Below are 22,035 nucleotides of genomic sequence, written 5' to 3' on the forward strand. Positions count from 1 at the left end.
AATTGTGCCGTTAATCTCCACCGACATGTTAATACTCCCAATGCCGTTCGGTGACAAATTCAGTGCTGCTGCTGCCGCCGAGTCTGGTTTATCTTCTTTCAAGAAAGAAGAGATGCAGAGTTAGAGAGTAACTATCCTGTTCCCCGCGCTATCCAGAGATGATCAAAGGTGTACACAGCCCTCCTTTTGTCTCCTCTTTGGTGAGGACATCCCTGCACTGTGTCCACTTCCAGTCCTATTATAAATCTGCAAAGGTGTTTAAGTGCTTTAGTGTGAGCTGAGGATAGGCTGGGAGTCCACTGGCATTTGCAAATCTCTCCCCGACTCACACACCAAAAGGACAAATTAACATCCCCTCCAAAAAAACCCAAACCTGCCAGCACACGAGACAAGACCACATTTAAATTGGCTGGACTGTGGCTGCGTTTGCAGCAGGCAGGGAGCACATCCACATCCCTCTACCCCTTGGCTGAGGGGTGGCAGTTTCTTGGGGAGCTGGGCTGGCTCCTGGCGCAGGGCTCGGACTGCAGCCGCTCTGGCAGCCGCTGGAGGGAGGGGACTATCCACAGCATCAAGGGCTCCAACCCAGGGACACTGGGCTTGGCTGCCTCTACGCCTGTGTGAAATCTGAGTTTTGTTTTTTTTCTCCTGTGTTCTCAGCCTGGAGAGCCCCTTCTAAGCCGTAATGGGCAGCTCTGGAAGTGTCAATACGCAGAGCAGGGTTTCAATTTGCACTGATGTTTAAGGGGAGCTGAATGTCAAACTCTTGCGGATGCTTCTGAACCTCCAACCTAAGCAACCCGTAACTGTGAGCCTGGGTTGCAGGATTGCTTCTCTGCGCTGATGAATGCACGCTTACAGTTTGCACAGCCGTATCATGGTTACCAGCCCACCCCGCTGTTGATTTTGGGGCACCGGGCTATTAAAACAGAGAGAGATTACGCAGACAGTCTGCTCAGGCTCTGATACTGCATGTAAAATGCATGTTTTTAGCTCCTTTCAAGTCTGCTAGGACAGCAAGTCCCTGTAAAGAATGCTAAGGACATTGTTAACTTTTAACCTCAATGTTGCTATCAAGCTATGATAAGCTTTTCAAAAGCGCCTCTCAAAACACTTTACAAAGCACAATGTTATTTTTATTTTGCAGTTGGGAAAACTAGGGCACGAAGGACAGGACAGACTTGCCCACAGTTAGCTAACAAAGGTGGGAATAGTATCATCAAGTCCTTAGGGCTCAGCTTGTTACTATTTGTAGAGACTAAAATCGTTCCTAGCGTTTTGATTTAGGAAGTTCAGCGTACAGAGAAAAAAAAATTAAGTGAGACAAGAGGGAATGAGCATTACTTGATAAAATTTGTATTCCCTTTTACTCACTATTTTCGTTTTTGTTTTGTTTTTATGTAAATATGAAATTTAGGTGGCGGCATAGCTGTCAGGAGCATGATGCGAAGTCCCAGTCCCATTTAACTCCGCAGCAAGCTGCTACTGCTTCAAAGAGGAACCTGCTTTGACCCTTTGCCATATATATTTCTGGCAAAGCATCTCAATAAAGCATTTACCAGCACTGCTAGCAGAGGCCTCAAGAACAACTCTTCCCTTTCTTCTAAGCCATGCTAAACTTGCCTGGCCTTGTGTCTACATCCAAATATACAATTAATAGGGGCTCCGAGACCTTTAATTTTAATGGATCAAAAGGTTTGGAGGAAGCAGCTGTTGGGACTGAATTTTCTGAGGCTTTGCTGTCCAGTGAAGTGCAGCCCTCAGGACAGGTAAGGGAGCCACGGCACTTAATCAGCTTTTGAAGCCACTATATAACAGTATTGATTTTGACAATGTGACCTTTACAGGGTGACTCCCCTTTTACAAAGCATTTCAGGAGTGCATTTCCCAGGCCATGAATGCTGCTTACATGTGACCTTCTAACCCAGCCTTGCCAGGAGTTCTTTGCCTGGAGGCTGTGCACAGGGTTGCAGCAGATGTTGGTAGAAATCACCTTTCTAAAAACCCTGGGATGTGTAGGGCCCCCTGCAGATACACAGGTCTTTGTGGCCTCCTCATCACACCTGACAAAGGATGCCTAAAAGCTGGGCATCTCTCTCCCCTGTGTCTCCTGCAGTCTGCTACCCATACAGAAAAAGCTGTTACCTCCACAATCAATTAAAAGGGTTTCTGACCAGGAAAGGATAGAAAAATCATTCCATGCAGCATAATGCTAGCATGAGGCTCAGATGAGAGGCACGCAGGAGAAAGCTAAGCATCTGGCACATGATGGGCTTCCCCAACAAAAGTCATCTTATTGCCTGCAGAATCACAGGGCTGCCCTTGGTTAGGCTAAACCATGCTCTCAGATCTGAAGTATACACCAGGTATTAAACAGGAGCGGGGCAGATACGTGGCCCAAAGCAGTTTCAGCCAACCTATGTGCTTCCCACGAAGGAAGGAGCATACTTATAGCAACAGAGTACTGCTGCAAGGACAACCGAGCTAGCATCACCTGAAACTGGTAATTCCCCACAGCGCAAGTTCTGTGGAGACGTTAACAGCTTGAGTCCTGAAGCAATTTCACTGTGGTCAACACAGGAGGTCGCAAGCTCAGAGTAAGGGTCTTGTGGTACGAGTCAAGTGGGTTTTATCAGCTTAGGTGCACAGCTTTCTCAACACAGCTAGAGTGCTGCTGAATCCAGGCTGGATTCAGGTGATCCTAGATTATGCATCAACATGAATAGAATAAAACCAGCAGTAGTAAGTAAAACCTAACAAAAGATTGCTACAGTTTTGCTTTGCAGTCATTGTGCTCCATGTTAACAGCTTCTTGACAGTGACCGTTGCCAGCTACCCAGAGAGATAATCAAGCCTGTGTGTAAAGAGGTGTTTGACATCCTAGACTGGGAGCAGTTCCCTCCCTACTGCAGTCCGCAAAGAGCTTTTGTGTATCTAGAAGTGCTGCTTACCCTTGCCATTGATTTTGATCTTCATGGGGATCTGCCGCGCCATGCTGAACAGGTTGCGCTGAAGAGCCTGCTGGACAAGCCGCTGCTCCTCCTCGGTCATCCGCGAGACCTTCTTCTCCGGAGGCTCTCCCGACTCCAGTCTCTCCCTCAGCTGCTCCAGGGTGGCTGTTCTTGCTGCCACCGTTGCCTGCTGGCTAAGTTGCCTGCTGGCTAGCCAAGGTCACTGGCACAGCAATACGATTTGGCATAGACACAGTCAAGGGCACCCCGTCACCTAGAAAAGGAAAGAGTCACTTAGTCCCTCCCACAGTCCTTCCTAAAGCGAGCATGCAAAGGTTTAAACCGCAGGCAGAATATTCTGCAAACTCTGAGCCACTCAAGTCCCGCTACTCTCAAGTCCAAAGTAGTCTGGGTGGACAAAATGGAAGATAACTGTGTTTCAGTGCCTGCACCTCTTAACCCAGCCACCTTCTTTGCTGCAAGTAAAAGTAGCTGACCTTTTCTGACAGCTGCTGCTGGAGACACCCGAGGATTGCTGGTCCCACTGCCTGGCGCGACGCCGATGATGGGGAAGCGAATCTTTGGGGGAGACAGGAGGGAAGGAGGCCCTGTGGTGGTGGGCGAGTAGCTGAACAAAGAGGAGCTGTAGCTGGGCCGCCGGCCTTCCCGCCTGTTGCCATCGATTGCAGCCTGAAGCTCAGCAGGAGAACTGAGGGATTTCTTCTCGCATTCGTAGGCATATAGGTACTTCATGTACCTGGGAGAGGGGCGAGCACAGGGAAACTCAAGTAGGTTTCTCAATAGAACATGAAATTATAGGCTACAGCAATAAGCATTGCACTCAGGAAGACTTTCAGACTGAGGTCCTCCGCAGATCTGGAGTCTTTGTCTGCGTATGATGACTACTGCCGCACTTGGTTTGATAAGCGTTGAGCAGTTTGGGTGTGAAGCACAGCTCCCAAAGAAACTCTGAGTTTACTCAACGTTTATAGGAAAGCACATAGTTACATACTCCTACACCCACAAGGACAGAAAAGAATCATCCAGAATTCCTTTACAACTGAGATAGCATCTAAAATAAGAATTAAGATCTTGGACCGTAACACTTAATGCAAAGAAGGAAGTCTGAGGAATTACCCTCGTCCACCTCATTTGTATTGGGCAGTACCAAACCTTACCGCTTTTGCTGAATTCCGGCACACACGTTTGGAGAAGACAGCCTGTCTGTACCAAAGGCTGTAGAAATGGCAAGGAGTTTCCCTCTCTGGGACTCAGGGGCTCTAACAGCTTCAAAGAAAACCGAGTCTGCACAAGAGCTGGGTGTGGATTCCCAGAGCCCAGCCTTCTATGCTCGAGTCACTAAAGCACAGCTTTGCCCTGTTTACATTTTACAGTAGGTGTACTTTCACCATTCTTTCTCCTCTGCTTATTCTATTTTTTCTTCCTTATCTAGTCAATGTGAGGTACGACAGGCCAGAAAAGCAATCCTCACAGTAAGTAGGTGCTAAATGCAAGTTTCCACAACTTAGTAGTGATGACAGACATTAAACGATCAAGTTTATAACTTGATGCCTACAAATCAGCAGGCCTCCCTCTCTCCTCGCTGTGCCAAGTGCTCTTCAAGAGACAGAGCAAGATCCTCCTTGCCCCAAGGAGTTTAAGCTGTGAAGAGGCAAGAAAGGCACAGGATGGAGGGAGGCACACAGTGTAGTGAACAAGGCGATGGCACATTAGTGCTGGGATTGTAGGGTTGGAAGGGGAATGAGTTCAGGAAGAATCACTGCTAAGAAAAATGAGAGAAGGAATAGAAGGGAAAAACTGCAAGCCTTAGGTAAGAGGGATAAATAAAGCAATTTATCAGCTTCTCCCTGGCCACAGAGAATTTGGTCTTTCAACTTCTCCACCCCAGTCCCAGCTTTGCACTCCCCAATCACCACTCTGTCTTCACATCCGTGCTGTTACATCTTCTGGACTTACTGGGTTCGAAGCGTGAATGCGGCACTGGTGATGGAGGTGGGCAGATTAAGGCCTTTGGTGATCTCTCGCCAGATCTTCTTGTTGATGATTTCCACAAGCCCTCCTTTCTCAGTCACCAGCTTGTAGAGCATGTAGAGATCCAGGATCTGCTTTGCCATGATGGGGATCCGATTGATGGGAGTTCCTGCAGGGAAACAGCAGGGAAGGAAACATGGAGTCAGAGAGAAAACGAGGCCAAGAAAACTGGCAGGTTGGGGCTATCGATCTTCTTTCTAATAGGAAGTTCAGGCAACTCTATTTGTAGCCTGACTTGAGGCCTCTCGATGCACGAGTAAATGAGCCAGAGAAGTGTAGCTACATGGCACGTCCTTTTCATGAAAAAGCCTTTCCTGTAGGCAAAAGCAATTATCAGACAAATAATAACCTGCAGCTAAGAGCAACTTCTAAAATAGAAAGAGGGGAAGTAGGGACTATTCAATCCTAGGGGTGAGGGAGCAGCACAGAAGAATCACTTTTTATGAGCTCTCAGGGCAATCTCAGATAAAAATCTGTATTGCTTGTGCTCAGGAAGGGGCTGAGCAAGCAGGCAACCCAAGCTACTTGTACATTGGGATTCAGCTCCCTCACTCCCCAGGATTTGCTATCCTGTATTGCTTGGGAACAGTGATAGAAAAGGGTACGCGACACTTGAGAGCATCTCCCTCCCCCCTCATACATAAACCTCTATCCTCCTTCACAAGCACGTGCATAACATTCTGCTCCAGCTTCTGCTCTCACAAAGCATTTTCACCCTCCCACTCCTTTTCCCCCAAACACACTCCCAAATGGCACCCACCAACAAGGCCACATGTCTACCTTGGTAGTGACTGCAACCCAGCTCCTGGAGCAGTAACTCGTTGCGAGAAAGCTAGAGCAATAGCGTGGATGGTGGAGGTGAACAACCAAGCAGTATAACGGAGCATCAGCATACCTGACTGCAGACACCACAAAGCCAGGCATCCTCGCCGCTGCTAGGAGAAGCAAGGTGCATCCAAGCACCTTTTGAAGCCCAAAACAAGGCCCTGCCTATATCCTTGCGAGGATAGACAGGGCAGACAGGGAAACAGGTCTATCCTTCCTGTTCAGTTTTGTCATCTTGTGGGTTAGAGAGGTAAGAAAATCCAATTTTTAACCTGATACTGCCCTTTTAGCAGCACCTTAAAGTGATAAAGCGTGCAAGGTTTGAAAAGGTCAAACTAATGAGCTTTAGGCAAGGAGAGAAACAGGGGAAAAAAAAAATGCTGATGTAGCAAACCTTTTATTTTGCGTAGGAAATACTGTCCTAGATCAAAGAGCCGTCCATCTGAGGTCAGTATCCTGCCTACCACAATGGTCAGCACCAGGCTCTACAGGAAAGCCTGCAAAGCGCTGTAATGGACAATTATGGAATACCCAACCCACAGGGGAGACTTCTGCCACTGCTCATCAGCCAGCGATTCAGTTAATGCCCCGAAGCAGAGCAGTTTATGGCCCTTATAAATGGGTTTTATTCTGTTTAGTGAAAAGGAGCTCAGCTCAGCCCTGCAGATGTCCTCATTATACATGTAAGTGTAATTTTTTTTTTTTCTTCTCTTTTCTTTTTGAAGCCTGTTATGCATTAGGTCATGGTACCAATTCCCACAGGTTAATGAGATGTTGGATAGAAAAAGTAAACTTCTTCAGTTTTAAAAGGGCTGCCTTCAATTTCACCAAATTACTGACTCTTAAACTGCAAGAAAACATAAAGAGCAACCTGATCAGGCTTGGTCTGCACACTCCGTCATTTTATATCCATCATATCCTCTTTTCCTTGCCTTGTCTAAACAATCCCTTCCCTGTCCACAACAGAAAAGTCCACAAAGCAGTAATTTCACAAACTGCATCAGATCCTCTTCCTGCATTTCAGAGACGACAGTTCCCTCAGGGAGCAGAGATAAAGACGTTTCAAACTGTTTAAACGCACCACGGCTCCATCCATCCCAGCCAGCCACCCCAAGCCAGGAGCTGGTCCCTCCCAAAAGGCCAGCCTGTGTAAATGCAATCCTTAATTTGCTTCGGTTTTTCCTCAGCCACCATTTTGTCTCAGTGTGTTATTGCAAAGATTAAGAGCACACCAACAGCGTCATTTCAGACACACAGAGGGCTGGGAGTGATCACGTTACCAGCCTTAAGTTATCATTCATCAGCTGAGCCACAGTAACCAGAGTCACACCCAGCCCACTCCAAATGAAAAGCAGGGAAATATTTATCTCTGAGGTCCCTAGGAAGAGCCAGGGGTGGTTTTTTTCCACCTTAAAATGCCCTTTCATTAACAGTTCAGCATTTCTACCCCAGCAGCAAGGAAAGCCGGGGTGTCCTAAGTGGCACCGCATTGCCAGCAAAGCCTTTGCTCTGCTGGGGTAGGATCAAGATCCTCTCCCCGACTCCTCCAGCAATCCCATGCTGCTCAAAGCCACCCACTTTTCCTCAATCCAATTTAGGGAATAGCATTAACTTGTCCAGAAGGGACTTTCATTCAGCTCTCCTTGGACAGTGACCAGATGGAGAGCGAAAGGGAAGGCTCACGGGTAAGGCTCCTCAGGCAAACATGCCGCTAATACAGACGTATAAGGAAATACCTACTTTTTAATATACTGCATTTATCCTAAACACTCTTTTACTTTTGTCTAGATTCTCCCATCTCAGCATTTGAAAAGGTACACAAGTATATTTACCTGAATGCTCCTGTGAAAGGGACAAACATTATCTACATCAGTGGGAAATAAAGGCTTAAATTATATTTCCAGAGAGCCTGCTTGTAGCTGGAGTAGAAAGAGCAATCAGATCTGACCTCCCCGCCTCATGTTACTACCCCTTTGACACCTTCCCTTCCTGAAGTTTCCTTTTAAACAAGACCCACAGGCCAAAGTGCCCTGAAATTTCACTAGTAGCTTTATAAACTAAGCTAAAACCTATAGCTTTTCCCTCCCCACCCCCAAAATTACTTTATGCAGGATGAGAAACTTCACAGTGGGGACAGAACTACTTCCATCCTTCTACCACTTGAGCATGGAGATGCAATCCTTTTTCTCCCATGCTTTCTCATAGTACCACTCCAAGTAATACAGAGCTAGCAAAGAGTTGGGTTTTGGACCCGATAAATTAACTGTATTTTTTCAGAGCAAGCCAGGGCTCTGCACGTTTCCTAGGATGTGTGTGCAAAAGAGCTGAGAAGCATGGAAAAGGCTGCTCTCAGGGCCCTCTCCTCCCCCAGCCCCTCTCGGAGGAAAGGCAGGGCGATAAAGTCTTTATTGGAAACCCCCAGCGCTCAAACAGGAAAGGCTGAAAAACGAGTATCATGGGACGATTGGATGCTGAAGCCGAGCGGATCCTTTCACAGGCGGCTGCAAGGCTTGTCAGGGGCCATGATGGATTACTGTCATCTGGCAGCATCAGGATTAATGATCCGGAGGTCAGAGGGGAGAATTCCAGAGGGAAAGGTCAGCAGCCGGGGGCACAGCATAAGACTTGTTGCCTTTTGATGGCAAACTCATTTTACTGTACTTTCAAGCCTCTCTATTTTGCCAGCTCTCAGAAATGCTGTACGTACCATGCTTGCAAAGAGTCACAAGCCTTGCCCGACTCGAGAAGAGGGCAAGGAAGATGACTGGCTCCTCTCCTAGTTTTCTCAGTGAACAACTTTTCTTCCTTTAGTATAATCCCAGCTATGTAAGTACAGGTCATTCCTGCAAGGAATCAGCTAATGAGGGGGACACAAGGAGTCTGTTCCCACTGGAAAAGGGATGGTGCATAGCTGATGAGCACGGGAGACCTCAGGAAGACAAACTCCAGGGTAGGCAAACTCTGGAAGGAGAAAGAGGAATCATCCCATAGCCCATGGGTTCCCGGTTTTCTGAAAGGATAGACAGCTGTAACCACAATTCAGATTTCTGCAATAAAGAGTTTCCCTGGAGGAAGCCTGACTGTAGCTATAAACATCTCTGTCCTTCAAGGGAAATAAGCAGCCCCCTCTGCCAAGTTGTTTCACCCATTCAAAAGCCTCTTCTGTTTCAGACAGACATAACAGAAGCCTAAAGGGCTTATATGGATAGGCTTGAATGTCCCCTATGTCCCCTGCACTGGAGAGGCAGAAGGAGCAACTGTTTGATTTTCGTCCTTCAAGAGCTATTTAAGAGGGACTGAGGAAGCTGCAAACCCCAGATAATCTTCGAAAGATTGTTTTTACATCTATTGGCAACGAACCAGTATCTGGGGAAGGGGCATTGGCTGAGCCATCAGCACACACAGGGTCCTCCCCCCTGCAACAACAGTCACTTGCTCAGTGCTGGGGCTCAGCCCTTCCATTTCTTGGAAGCGAAACTAAGCTTTGGAGCAACATCTTCCTCACCCACCCAAGCATGCTGGCCAAGGTGGGTTTTTCTTCCTGTTCTTCATCCTATCTTAGCCAGACTTCAGAGTTAGATCTAAATCTGAAGATGTAGGCTGATGTTAACCAAGGAAAACTGCCCCTAAGACTGTTGTTAACTGACTCAAAACAAGTCCCCTCTCATTTTGCAGGGGTTTGCTTGGCTTTGCGAGTGCTCCATGGTGGACAGCCGCTGCCAAGAGCCACTCTCTCCTCTCCTCATGCTGAGCCGTGCCCACCACAGGGAGTTCCCCACCAGCAAGCAGCCTAAGCCATGACTTGTCCTGCATGCAAGAGACAAAGAGCAGTTAATTATAGCCAGCCTGGAGCATTACTTTTTCAATCACCTCCCTTTTTTTTTTCCCTATCCAATTTACTTTCAGAAGCATTCATTTTTTAGTAAGGAACAAAGGAGGTGAGAATCCCAAGCATTTATGCTGCAGAGCAACACTCAAAGTGCAATAAAGCACACTCTGGAGTGAAAAATAGGCATAAAGGAGGCATTTTTAAGCCACAACCCGTACAGGTAAGGAAAGAGCTGCTCTTCTCAGCTTCCACTCTTATTATGTTCAGAAGAGATACAATACCAGACAGCCAAAAGGAAGACGTTTTCCCCAGGAGACTGGGGAAGTCCACAGTGATTTAAAATAATTTTGAACCAGTCTTGCAGAGATCTGCATGCTTCTTTGAAGGGAGACACAGTAATTGCTTGGTATGAATGACCTCCCCACTCTCTCAGGCTAAACAGAGGTAAAAATCGGTTCAACAGCAAATCAGCAGTGCAGGATAGGAGCAAATCAGCTCAAACCCTGCTTGTCTCAGTTCCCAGTTTGCTTGAGTTTCTCTCCCAGGACAAACCCTGCCTGGCTTCATGCAAAGCTGCCCGTTCAGCCACTCCAGCTCCTTTGCACGAGTTTTATTTGTTGATTTGGTTTGAGTCTCTCTCCCAAGCACTCACTCAATGTTAAAATAAAAAGCAAAGGTATACAGAAGGGAAACAACCTCTCCCCTCTTCCTCCTGGCCCATGCCATGGCTGATCTAATCTCTCCCCATGCATGGCGTTTCCACAGCGGGCATTCTCACCTCCCAACAGGAATGTCACCACCTGATCCACAAGCCTGTGGACCATTAGACACTCCTATCAAAGCGGGAGCCAGGATAGAGGGTAATTAATCATGCTCTATTTGACAGGAGGCCCACTTCTTATCTGCACCCCTTGAAACACCATCAGTTTCTGCTTCCCTCCTCAATAAGTGAGGCTGACAGCAGCCCCTTATCAGATTTCGGCTGCTGAAACGGAGGCAGCCTAACTGGCACCCAGTGGCCCGCTTGCAGGCACCCAGTGCCCCACTTGCATTAGCCAAGGCTCCAGCCACATTAACCTTCCCGCACAGGGTGCTTCTCCATCCCCGAAACAGAGATCCCACGGAGATTTGCTCTCTTGTACCCAGCTCACCTACAGTCCATCTGTCTGGCTGCTACTGACACAGCTGCGTCCAATACATTTGCTATTACAAACTTCTTCTCCAGACGCTGAACTGCCATGCAACTGGCAGTGGGTTTCCATACATATGACCTCTGAACCAAATGGACAAACTCTTCTTCTCTAGGCAAAGAGAGGTACAAATACAGAAGGCAAATCCAGAGAAACAAGGGCAGCTGGGGAAAATAAAGGTAGGTCACACAGGCTGCACAAAGTCAAAAATTGGAGCATCTTCATGCCAAATGGTTCCACCTTCTTCCATCACCTGGGTATCTACAGGGGCATCTCTTCCATGTTGAGCCACCTCTGCTGCTGATTAATGAATCATTTGAAAAACATGCTGTTCAAATTTAGAGGGGGGGAAGGCCAAGAACACACATAGCAAAGAGGAAGTACAAATATAAGAAAGAGCTTGACAAGACCAGGATTTGAGACACAAGCATCCAGTCTTTGAGATGCCAGAGAAACGTGACAATTTAACATCTCAGTCTTCAGGGGAAGTGAGGGCAACACCCCTTTGACTCCATCACTCAATTCTGTGTACCCAGGAAGGAGCACCTGGGATTCAGAGGTCTCCAGCTGGCAATCACTCCAGCAGACTGCCATCAGATGAATAAGCTACAGAGAGATTCATGCAAAGCAACAAGAGCCAATCAGTTCAAATGATTTTCTTTTGTACCCTGTCCAGTGCCAACTCAATTCATAACAAAACATTAAAGCTGCTCAAACATTCTTCATGCTGGCTAAATTTAAAACAAATCCCTTGTAAGCCAGAACCAAGTAAACTCCTAATACTATTTTCCCATTAATTACAACTGCAGTTTCCAATATGATTTTTCTTTGGAGCTAAAGCAATATCCAGCCTAAACTACCATTTGTCAGCTGCTTAAAACCAAGGGATATTAATTATTTGAACTGTACTGGGTATTTTCCCAGAAAAGATTTTTTTTTTTTAGATCTTTCCAAAGGGAAACTTCCAGGCTTTTTCCAAATTAGGGAAAAAAATTCTCATGTATCTCTGCAATGAATGTTTTGATGTATGGAAAACAGAAGGGGGAGAAAGTTTGGGTTTTATGGGAAAGACCTGCTGATAACTATTAAGTTATTGCAATTTGCAAATTTTGCCAGTTTGCCCAGGTAAACTCCCCCAAAATATCAACTTACATATCCGGTGGAGACTTTTAGTCACCTGACACCTAAGGCTGACAAGCAAGACATTCCCTGCAAGAGTTTTCTGGATGCTACGGAAAACCCTACCTCAGGTACAAGACTACACATCCCCAGAGGAGCTGGATTCGAGTTGTTCGTAGATCCCAAGCACTTCGCTCCGCATCTGGTTTTATCCTAGCATCATTTGAAAGTGTTTAAGTACATGGAGAAGTATATTCTCTGTTCCCTGCTCTGAAAGGCTAAAACCACTTAAAGAATACAGAGGAATGTACACCAGAATGCCAGTTCCTCCTATAGCTTAAGAAAAAGTAATTCTTTCCATTCTAACAATATAGAAGTAAAAACCTAAAATATTCACTGATCCCCACTGCTTACCATTTGCACAAGACACTAGTCACCATTTTTCCTGAATCTAAGTCAGAACACTTGACCAAAGAGGTTCTTTAAAGGAGGTACAGGAGGCAGAGATCTAGTTGTGTACAAATCCAAGGGTCTAACGGGGAAGACGACTTTGGTTGATTTGGATCATCCAAATGAGACCTCTGCAGAGCCTCGAGTGAGAATTTTCCACTGCAGAACATCATCTGCTATTTAGGGAAGCATTTGCTGTGGCTCAGCATTAAGCAGGTAGCATGAGCAAAGGATGCTGAGAATTGATGTCTATCGATGTCTCATTTAGAGAACTACATTGTTTAATTCAGATTCAAAAATATCTCCAGAGGATCAAAAGAAGAAACCTGCAAAATTGAATCTGTAGAAGAATGAAACATATTCCCCAGACAAATATTCCATAAACACCACTTGGTCTATAGATAAACGAATCCATCAGTAAATGCTTTTGTCAATACCCTGGATTTGTTGTATTTTCACATCTAAAATGTGCAGACAGAGCATACAACAGCAGGAAAACATTAAAACCACACGGTCAGACTTACAAAGCCCCTTCTATGTATATACACATAAAAAACCAGAATGGTCAAGCCATCTGGGAAAACCAAGGTCACGCAGAAACCTTGAACAAAATTAGTAGAGCTGTACAATTGGAGACATTTTATGAGGTCTTCACAAAGGCAGTGCTTAAAATGAACAAAACAGCTTCCCTTGAAAGGCAGCCTTTCCTAATACACCATAGCACGCAGTTAGATCTCTTCCCCATCAAACCTTTTCTCAAGAGGAATGTCTTGCACGAACACTGCTGATCCTTCCAGGAGATGAAACACTCCCATTACTCCAACTCTCTCCTGACTAGCACCAGTGGAATAATCAGCTCAGTTATTGCTGGCTGCCTTAGCAGCTATAAGAGTCATGCCACTTAAAGTCCTTCACTGTCTAGGGACAAAAAGCAGTCCAGCTATGCTACCTAGTATGCGCTACAGGGCTAACAGCTACGTTTTTCTACTACTAATCATACCTATGCCTTCTATCACACACACAAAAACATGGAGACAAAATTTAGCTTCAGGGTATGTGCACAGGGTGAGAAAGACCTGAAAAGTGGAAGATGTCACCTCTAACACGGAGTCTGATCTGAGTAAATGAACTTGTCCATCTGGCTACATACAGTTCTGTAATAAAATTCTTTTCAGTAATACAAAAGATGGGGGAACACAAGATTACCCTGAGTTATTGTGATGGGTGCAGCTCTAGCCTGGGCACTTAGAAAACTGCTCCTACCTGCAGTGTCCTCAGTGGCAGGCAGAACAAATGCAGCTTCTGTGCCTGCAATGCAACCCACTCCACAGTGCACTAGCAGAGAAGCCTCAGCCCATGCCCTTAAAATTGCCCTGAACCACAAACTTGCCCATAGCGCAACTCCTCATGCAGCAGGAGATTAAAAATACAGCTTCTGAGAAACCAGACCTCAAGACATCGAGGCTCAACTTGACACAGGACACCAGATCAGCAATGGAGACAGGGGGAAGCCACTGCTGAAGCTGCTTATCCCTGTTCAGTCCAAGGAAAGACAACCTTTGGTTTAAGACTACAGAAGAGCTGAGAAAAGGGAAGGTGGATGCAGTAATACAGCAAGCTAGCACTGTCCCTGCTAAGCTGCATCAGGTCGGTCCTGTCGTAGGCCTGCTTCGAAGCTAGTCCTGCACGCTAATTGCTCTCATCGGCTGGTCTCCCCTCCTCTCCCCATCTGCCCCTTCAATCACAGCCATGGTGGGACCCATTCACCTAAACACATACAAGGAATAAAACATCCAACAAAGGAAGAGTTACAGCTTTCCTCTCATCTCCCTCTTCCATCATTATTGCCACTGAAGGGCCATTTTATCACTTGCAGCTGTGGTCATTCAGCAACAACCTGCTGTGCTCAGAGGCAGATGAGACCTGCACATTTGATCTGCATTAAGCCTCTTTCATGGCTTCACGTTTCTAGGTACATTCCTAACAGCAGCACCAACAAACAAATCTTTTCATCCCTCCAACCACTCAGTAGCTCCTGTGAAATCTGTCATTTATCTTTCACATCAGGCTTTTTTTAGTTCAGCATCAGTTAGCAATCTGTGCCCCAAATACTGCAGCCCCAAACAAGGGCCAGCACTTCTCTGGCTCCTCCTGGACAACAGCAAAATCCCCATCTTTACACCAGCAATGTTTATTAGCAGAGCTACTTTCCATTCCCTTCAGACACAAGGTGCAAATTAACCAGCTCTTCACACATACTAGCTAAGAAACACAGCACTTTGCTCTCAGGTGCAATGAGGCCTGGGCTGTATCCATCTTTGGGGGACTCTTTCAGAACAAGGCAGCTGTTCAGCCTTGTTTGGCACATAAGGCAAGGGGAGGAGAAATGAAAGACTGAATGGTATCCTATAACAACTTTGCTGTAGAAGCTCCTAGATTTCCTAAGATCCCAGAACAGGACACAGTGGGCAAGTCCAGCTGCTCCACCAGAAAAGCAAAGCCCTGCTGTAGGTAACACTGGGGAGAGCAGGCATGGGAAAGTGGACAGTGCAGCTCCTGACAAGTCCAAAGATTTCCTTTGCAGTGAGACACGGCAGCTCAGATTAATGATAGAAGAGAAGCTGCCTCCCACAGCTCAACCTATGCTGTTCAGTTCCCTATCAACCTGAAGAAACTTAGCTCCCCAGAGTCCTTCTGCCTTTTTCTTTTGGGGGTGCCAAAATAGAAAGCAAGCTCACAACTGCCTCATACCCTGCGATCTAGCCAGTTCCCCAGAGCAGGGCCAAAAATTTCCAACCCCTCTGGCAGAGGGCTGTCAGTTCACAGCATCTCTCCCCCATAGGTGCTGGGCTCTTATCTTTCATTTTCAGCCTTCCAGCAAGCAAGAAAACAAGGGAGTCTCCAGAAAACAAATACACTTGGAAATGCCTAGATGATTAAAAGCTAAACTCCTACAGCAACCAGCTGGTGACCAGCTCAGCCCCTACACCAGGAACCTGTCAATTATAAATAATTAAAAGGTAATAAGAAGGAGATACTGAAGTATTAAGCAGATTTCTCTCTAGGTATCTGGAGGTTTCTATTGCTGCCAATCACACCTTTCAAATTATTGTCTTGTTTGTCAGTCATCCCAGCCCTTACATTAATATGTGAGCTCAGGTTAACATTTGCAAGTAAACTAATTAAGCCTGGTTATGCCTCTGCACACGAAAGCCAAAAGCATCAGCAAAACCTGGCTCTAATTTTTAACCGACTTGGAAGCATAACCTCAAACTGCTGGAGAGTGAAAATTCACACAGGTCAGCTGTCAGCTCTAGCCATGCCAGGAAAAACAGACACAGATACGAAGAGCAATTGCAATAGCTGCATTTTGGATAGCCTTTCCTCTGCTTGTGATCTAGTCATCCACAGAGGGGGATGCATCTGAAGATGCAGGGTTCAAAAGACAACTGGAAATAAGACTCTAGCTCCAACCCAGCAAACAGATAATTTTCAAATAGATGAGACTGATATCGCATCTTTATGCTTTATTAGGCTCTAAGGGCACAATATTGCTGCTGACACTAAAGCAGCCCTCTTCCAAATAAGAACCACTTGGCTTGTTTGGTCCAGGACCAACATTATGCCACAAGGGAGCAAAGGGTCCTTTTTATAGGTCTGCTCTTCACATCTACCTTCAGCAGACTTTGTACTATAGACATTTTCCTTGGTTCCAATTTAACACTTTTTGTCAGAAGCATCTTTGTTGGAAGAGTCTGTCTGGCCCAGCATGCTTGGAGGGGTAAAGGAAGAGCACACCACAAAGGATTTACCACAAACATTGAGAGATGTATGTTTTATAAAATACCACATATATGTACATTTTTATTAAGAATAGTTTGCAATGAGGGAACTGAATTTTGATAACTAGGGGACAGAAAGGGACTTTTGCGACATCCCAGCTGAGCTACTTCACACATGCATCACCGCTCCTGTAGCGAGGAGAGATGGCAAGTAGCTGACACCACTGGCAGGAATGTGAGAAACTGCGCTTCTGCACTCACTTACACAAAATTACTAAACGGAAAGCTGACACATTGTGAATCTACAGGAAAATGTAGCTTGGTGTCTATTTTCCCAGTCCCCAGATTGCATGCCACTACTCTATGCAGACTGTGAAGGCATTCACACTCAGCTTTGACATGCCATTGAAATCAAACATGAGAAGATGTGTGATCATGCCACTTGAAGGGGAGACCAGAGAATCGCCAGTGATACTCAGCCTTGTTTCAAAAATCCTTGGGGAACCAGGCTTTTTGGGCTCCTCAGTGCACGGACAGTATCAGTATTAGGTAGGAGAGTAAAGAAACAGTGTCTGTGAAAATAAGTTAGAGGCCAGAAGAGTTCTTTCCTACTGCGCTCCTTATCTCCGAAGGCAAATATCTCAAGTCTTACCACTGCTCTTCCACCTGATCTGCAAGTTCAAGGGCTGGATCTGCTCTTTCAAAATCAGGAGGGAAGAATCCAAGCAGCAGCAGCACCCCTCTGCCCCATTTCACCCTATCGAGTTCAAACAAATGCTCACTCACCCCTCTTCTGCATAAAGATGAAGAGGTCATCCAGGAACTCTTTCCGTTCAGGGTCACTATCCAGTTCATAGAGCTGGGGGAAAAAATAAAAGTGAAGGCACAATCCATAATGAAACAGAAGATAAAGTAGTAATATTAGTGTTCTTCAATGGGTGATCTGGTGTTTGTACTGGAGGGGTGAAAGGCAGCCACAGGCAAAGAGGCAAAAAAAGGAAGAGTTCCCGAGTAATTTGGTGAACAAAGCTGCAGTGAGAGTTTGAGGACCCTCATTACAGCTTCCCTTGCTCAGCCCCTCCATAACTCATCCAGGCACACTAGAGACTGGCACAGTGAAGGGAACAGAATTCAAGTCAGTTAACAGCACTGCTATGGGGCAGGGTTTGAAATCACCTGAAAGCAAAGGGGAGAGAAACTATTAAGACAAGCTGGAAAGAAACATGAGACAACCAAAAGGAAGGCGACAGTGGTTCAGGGCAGATTAGCGGTCCGTACCTTTGAGGCACCAGGGAGGTAAACTTCTCTGCAGTTTCTCCTAGCCTCATGATTCCCTCCTTCAGGGATTGTCACCTAAGTGACAAACTCCAAGTCCCTTGAAGGAGGAGATGAAAGGATAGAGCTTTCCTGTAACTACTAATGGCTGGCAGGAAAGGCTCCTCTAAAATAAGCCAAAAAGCCTTCAAAAATATCAGAAACCAACCTGGAACCAATTTGCTGCAGAAATCATTTTACCAAAAGGCTTAAAGCCCCAAGCATTTAAAATAAAGTTCCATAGGCAGCTTATTACAAAGGAGAGGCACTGTATGCTAGCATTATCCACTGATTTTTCAGAAAGGACAGGTGTGAGTGTCATCTTACAACTACCTCTTGAACAGAAAAATCTAATTTTCACCTATAAAGAATGCTGTGAGGCCACAAAGTGACAGGCTGAAAGGGATGAAGCCAGTCTCTCACTAAGATACAGGAGGATATAGAACAAGACAGAAGACAACTCTGTACATGAAGAATTCAATTCCTTCTCTTGTTTGCATTGAGGAAGAATCTGCATCACTCCAGGGAAACTTTTGCTGGTTGTAGCTACTCTTGTGGAGCAGCTCAACGGAAAAGCAAAGATTCACTGGGAAATATGTATTTCAGCCTCCCCGTAGGTGCTGCTAGCTACTTGGTATTCATCTAGTCCAAAAGAAGGGCTTTTTGGGCTCATTTCCTGTGAAGCTCTGTGCTTTCTCACACACTGAGCTCTGGGAAGAAAACCCACCAGTGTATTTGCAGAGCAATTAGCTGCACCCTTTCAGAAAGAGCCAGCTTAGTTTAAAATGAATTCCTCTGGCTGATGTGACACACAGCTGCCACATTCAAATCCATGACCACAGTGCTAATCAGGTTCAAGAAACAAAATACTCTTCTCCCAGCTGCAGAAAGTATTAACTTTTAAATATCAAAAGTCTAGTTATTAAGTCTTAGTTCAAACCATGTTCCAGTGACCAAAGGCAACAAAATAGCCCAACAAAATAGGAGGTTTGTGGGCAGAGGACTGCAGGACAAAGCAATTTTCTTACAAATTTACTATAGAGGAATAATGAGGGCTCTGTAGTCACCTCCTGTCACAGATTAGAGGAAGAATTCCCCGAAGTTACCCCTTCCCCAAAATCCCCATGATCAGACTGACCTTGGCAAAGTCTCGGGAAATTTCTCTTCCTCGGCATCCATCACCTTCATCGCTCCAGGTCACGTTGCCATTCTAGGGAGAGAGAAATGAAAGGGTGAAAGGATCACCAGGGAGAGGCTTTGTGGACAATTCCAGAAAGCTTGCAAATGTGCATTTTCAGGCACAAACATGTGCAAAAGCAGCTGCTGGCTTAGACCAAGACGACTATAGAGATGGTGGACATCTGTGTATTTGTCACAGCACGCTTTCCTGGAATCTCTGACATTCAGCCCAAGAAGGGGAAGTGGCATTTCACCTTCCAGGCAACTACTGAAGGAAGGGAAAGTTTTTCAGCTCTAAGATTTTTTCCACAGAAGCATATCTCAAAAAAGTTGTCTTGATGCCAGGGAAACCATTCTAGAGAAAAGTCTTTCAACACCTTCGACAGCTGCCTTCATCTACTAAACAGAAGTATGCTAACCCACCCTGTAGCAGGTGCTTTCCTGTAATGAGGTCCAACACCTAAACAGAGAGGTGCTGCTTTTGCTCCCCACGTCCATCTTTTTACCAAGTGCACATCCCAGAGCCCCCAGGGAAAGATGCAGGGGTTACCCAGGCATCCTTCCTTTCTGTTCGCCAGGTGACACCAAACACCCTTGGAAATGCCCTTCTGTCCTCCCCCTGCGTGCCTACAAAATCAAAACCAGAGTATGTCAAAGAAAGAGGGAAATAATCCCACTGGAAAGCTTCTTGCCAACCCAGGACCCTTACTCCTTGAAGCTGCTGGATGTGGATTTTCCCCACAGAAATGGAAAGCTCAGCTTTGCTGGATTAAGGTTCATTCTTCTTAGGCATTAAAAGGATTACTCTAGTTAGGCCTATTCTACTTGGTAAATCATCATCCTGAAATGATCACCAGCGCTGGAAACCAGCAAGGGCAGCCTCTGGCTGTACAGCAGGACCAAGACCAGAAGAATGATCTTGAAATATGTACAAGCATCTTTAAGCCATAAACTTCATAAAGCTCTGGTATAGCAAGTGCTCCAGAGCCACTCAGGAACAGCCAAATCCACCTGGCAAGGTAGCTTTGACTACCCTGTCCTGATAAACACACAGCATCCTAACACAGATAGAAAAGCACTGAAGATAGCAAGAGGTTTCAGTACAAAAAAAAAAAAAAAAGAGAGAAACATGTGAATCAGAGAGGTGGTCCAATATCTGAAATCTTGGAGTCATCTGGTTGTGACACATACATTGAATTAGAAAGATGAATAGCTCTTGTCAAGGCCAGGCAAAGCTACATTTCCCCCTTTAAAAAACACTGCAGTGAGCTGCCCTAATGCCCACTGATTTAGTTTGAGCCAGTAATTAAAATCCTGCTGGAAAGTCAATTATCCAGTGAGTCCCATCAACTGAAAGATATTTAATGGGGGATTATTGCCACTTCTGTTATGTCAGCTGTTTATTACAGCAGATCAATTCCCAGCCCTCTCTATGAAGAGATCTGAAGACCAGTTTTGTTCACTGGAGGATTTATCTGGGTGTCCTTTGCTAGCAGAGATTAAAAACATAGGTTTTTTGCTAATTATGGTAACATCCAGCTGCTCCTAAAACCCCACTGATGGTTAACTCAGATCAACAAACCTCTGTGAACAGTCAGAATAAAAGAGTCTCTTCAGCAGGCAGCAGATATTTCCCATCCTCAACTTTATACACTCCAAGGCAAAATGATTTGTAGAGGGCTGAGCTGCTTTCTTCCCAAGTTTTTATTTGGTTATAAATCCAGAAGGCAAAACTGCTTGTGGTGTCAAACTGGGTGCTCCAAGAAGCAAAACACTTGCTTTCATCAGGAACTCTGGTCATGCTGAGAGCTTATTCCGCTACATTTGAGGACAGGGACAGGAAAAAGAAGAGGGCTTAAACGAGACAATTCCCTACTGTCATTGGGTTTGAACTTGGTAAAATTTCCAGGAACCAAGCTTTCCATGAGATTAAAGACTCTTTAGAAGTTATTTTACTTGTTTTATTTGAAGAACAAGGATAATTAGAAAAGAATGACAAGATTAAGGTTTGATATAGAGAATAAGCAGAATATATACATCCTACTTCCTGTACCTACATCCCGAGATGCTCGAAAGCACAGAAGTAATGCTCCCCCACACCTTGCTAGTGAAAAGGAGCTTACAGGTAGCTGGAGCTTTCAGTGTTTTGCCATATGTCCAGAAAATTGGCAGAGATGGATATCACCTGGCATGACACGGAGTGATCTGAGGTGAGAGACAGTGGACAGCATTAGCATTTCCTCCTGCAGTAGCTGGAAAGGTTTAAAGCCAGTTACCACTCCCCATGTTAAGTTATCAGAAGAGATAAGGAGAGTGCTTCTCATCCACCTCGATGCAAGCAGCAGCCGCCGTGGTGTAAATCAGCAAGGGTGCGCTGAAACAACACTTGGGCTGCGGAGACATGAGGACAGAGCACAGGTTTGTTTTGGGTAGCGGAGTTAGCAAAGTCTCAGGCATGAAATGTCAGCTCAGCAGCCAGGGAATAAAGCCTTATTTATTCAGAGAACAGAGTACAAGCACCGACAGGCACTTTCCCAGGCCTCAGCTTTGATCTTGAGGGACTATTCTGCTCACCAAAACCTTTGGGTCCGTGCCAAGGCTACAACCAAAGATATCAAATATTGGCAGCGGTCAGAACAGCAACTTGAGCACAACTGGAACAGGTAAATCAGTACAGAGCCCCACAAAGCTACTGAAGCAAGAGCTGCTGCATATGCAGAATAAACTACATTTTGCAGAGCAAGAGAGCTCAGCAGGAGCTTTACTATCAACCTTCCTTTCCATTCCTCCTAGGAAAACAAAGTTACCCTATGCTGAGAAGTCCTCCTCCGTATGAACAGCAGGAACCTGAGAAATCAATATATCCTCACAAGTCATTAAAAGACCTTTGTCTAAGTCAGGCAATAGTAGCAGGAAGGAAAAAACACTGTTCAGAGAGGCAGGGCATTCTCTGGGGAGAGTCCTGCCTCTCCCTCCACCCGTTTGCATCAAGGGAATTTGCTGATGTTTGACAAAGAGCTCTTGCATTACCACGGGTAAGAATTTATCTGGTTTCTTGCAGAAAAAGGTGGTAGAAGTGGCCCTGGTTGTGCTTGAGCCCCTGATGCAAAGCCCCAGTGGGAAGGCAGAGGTGTTGGGAAGGCAGAGGTGTTGGGAAGGACTGGCCACGTTCACCAGCTGCTGGCAGAGGCAGGGAGCCTGCCCCATGCTGCAGACACCTCGGAGGCCATCAGAGCCCCCCCGGACCACACCCTCCCCGAGAGGCTGCGGGCCTGGCTTCAGAAGCAATTATATCTGGAGCTATTTTAGGATTACTCCCTAACCACCTGGAATATCTTATTAGA

At 45.8% G+C, this 22,035-nt stretch overlaps 1 protein-coding gene across 1 annotated transcript in view; it reads right to left on the reverse strand.

The window, feature by feature from the left end:
- The window catches only part of ARID3B (AT rich interactive domain 3B (BRIGHT-like)), a 29,774-nt gene that overhangs the window by 1,035 nt on the left and 6,704 nt on the right, over window positions 1-22,035 (reverse strand). The window contains 7 exon segments of the mRNA XM_009700880.1: window positions 1-95; window positions 2,952-3,147; window positions 3,149-3,225; window positions 3,449-3,708; window positions 4,929-5,112; window positions 16,985-17,057; window positions 18,651-18,722. The exon segment at window positions 1-95 is cut by the window's left edge and continues 40 nt beyond it. Coding sequence (XP_009699182.1) covers window positions 1-95; window positions 2,952-3,147; window positions 3,149-3,225; window positions 3,449-3,708; window positions 4,929-5,112; window positions 16,985-17,057; window positions 18,651-18,722 — 957 coding nt within the window.

The sequence above is a fragment of the Cariama cristata genome, unplaced genomic scaffold (genome assembly GCF_000690535.1).
Source record: "Cariama cristata isolate BGI_N322 unplaced genomic scaffold, ASM69053v1 scaffold22325, whole genome shotgun sequence".
NCBI classification, from domain to species: domain Eukaryota; kingdom Metazoa; phylum Chordata; class Aves; order Cariamiformes; family Cariamidae; genus Cariama; species Cariama cristata.